This window comes from Bactrocera latifrons, unplaced genomic scaffold, assembly GCF_001853355.1.
Source record: "Bactrocera latifrons isolate USDA-ARS-PBARC rearing strain unplaced genomic scaffold, ASM185335v1 scaffold_154, whole genome shotgun sequence".
In the NCBI taxonomy this organism is placed as follows: domain Eukaryota; kingdom Metazoa; phylum Arthropoda; class Insecta; order Diptera; family Tephritidae; genus Bactrocera; species Bactrocera latifrons.
The window spans coordinates 443,858-445,562 of record NW_017535008.1 but is presented as its reverse complement, the minus strand read 5'-3'; the positions used below and the strand labels follow the sequence as shown (position 1 = coordinate 445,562).

General features: G+C 29.9%; 1 protein-coding gene across 6 annotated transcripts in view; it reads left to right on the top strand.

The window, feature by feature from the left end:
* The window catches only part of LOC108966017 (CTD kinase subunit alpha), a 57,262-nt gene that overhangs the window by 46,651 nt on the left and 8,906 nt on the right, over positions 1-1,705 (top strand). For 4 of the 6 annotated variants that reach the window (XM_018928717.1, XM_018928720.1, XM_018928715.1 and 1 more), the window contains 2 exons: positions 11-42; positions 1,443-1,553. In XM_018928717.1, the coding sequence (XP_018784262.1) occupies positions 11-42; positions 1,443-1,553 (143 nt within the window). The remainder of the gene's footprint in view (positions 1-10; positions 43-1,442; positions 1,554-1,705) is intronic. The other 2 variants (XM_018928719.1, XM_018928718.1) reach the window with 2 other exon arrangements.

Genomic DNA, 1,705 nt, shown 5'->3' with positions numbered 1-1,705 from the left:
ATTGTAAAACTTTTGTATTTTTTCTATTCGAGTGGTGAAAAGGTGAGTATCTTTTTTTCAAAAAATCACACATTTTCCACACTATTTTCATTAACGTATGAACGCACAAACGCGCCACAACTAACAACAACTAAACATTAATCAAATAATTTACCAAAAATTGCATAAAATGTACTAAGCATAATGCCCGCACCGATTTTTCACCATACCACTCTACCTCATATGGCCAGCTGCTAGCAACACCACAATCAAGTGGAAATGTGTGTTTAATATTTTCTCATGCCAACATGTGCAGTTCAAAGATCTATTAATCGACAACCACAACAACGTATATAAATGCACATTTGTTAGGTCAACTTTAACCACAATACTGCCATGATCATCACATTTTCGTGGACCTTTCTTACTTTTTAGTTTCCTTTCTCAATTATTTCATACAATATGCCAAGCCAACCTATGCCTATCAATATTTTACGTTTAAAAACTAATGTATAAATTCTTTTTTTATATTTATAATTATATGTACAACTATAAACTGCGCTTTGTAACGCAAAAAATGCATTTCGAAAAACAATCGAATTTCGCAAAATATAAAATTTACAAAAATTGTACGAAAATTTTTGTACGCGCCAATTTCTAAAAATTGTTTTCAACTTTCCAATACAACTCTAAAACCAAAAACATAAATCAAACTAAAAATGCAGTTAGCCGAATTCCCGATCGATATTGGCATCTTCGCCAGTGTCCTTAAACCGCAGGTAGCTAAAAAGTGTTACATGCAAAAAATAAGTCAAACAAATATGTAAAATATCAAATATCTTAGATACTCATCTCATCGATAAGAAAACAAAAAATAATATTACGAAACAAAAGTTACTAAATTAAACAGCAGCTACGACAGCTGTGGCAACAACAGCAAACATAAATAAAACGTATAACTCATGTCATCACGACATTTGTTTTTTTAGTGCTAACTAAAAATTCTTTAAATTACTGCTATACTACTGTAAAAGCTTGTTACAGTAAAAATGTGATAAAAATTTACAAACTGCATTGTATATAAAAGTACACACTGCTTGCAATTTTTCTACTACGCTCCCCACACATGATAATTAACTTACTGCTCGCGTCGCTGTAAATTAATACAAACAAAAATAAAAAGAAAAAGAAAAACTTGAAATTTCAAAATGTAAATATGCAATACATAAAACTTAGTGGTAATTGCCAGCTACTACACGACGTATTAATATTCGAAAAATTATCTTACATACTCCCCACTTATCTCACCATTCTAAACAATTTAAAAGTGTTTTCGTTTTTTATCAATCGTTTTTATCATACGCCAGTCGCTAAATGTGCACTAATTTTGTGGCTGTTCTGCATTTGATTACTAAACAGTTCTTTAATAAATGCATATGTTCCTATTTTCTCTTTTATCACAGCGTGATGAGGTATTTTTGAATTTAGTTCTCGAATATATACCAGAAACCGTATACAAAGTGGCACGTCAATATGCCAAAACCAAGCAAACGATACCAATTAATTTTATACGGGTGAGTAATATTATTGTTTTCCTTCTGTTTACATTTATTTCTTCGTTATTTAGAAAAGTTATTTTATGTAACGTTTTCTTCTGTAATATTTATTTACTTATTTTAGCTTAGCCTACAAAAAACAATAAGAATTGAAAAAAAAATATATTTTT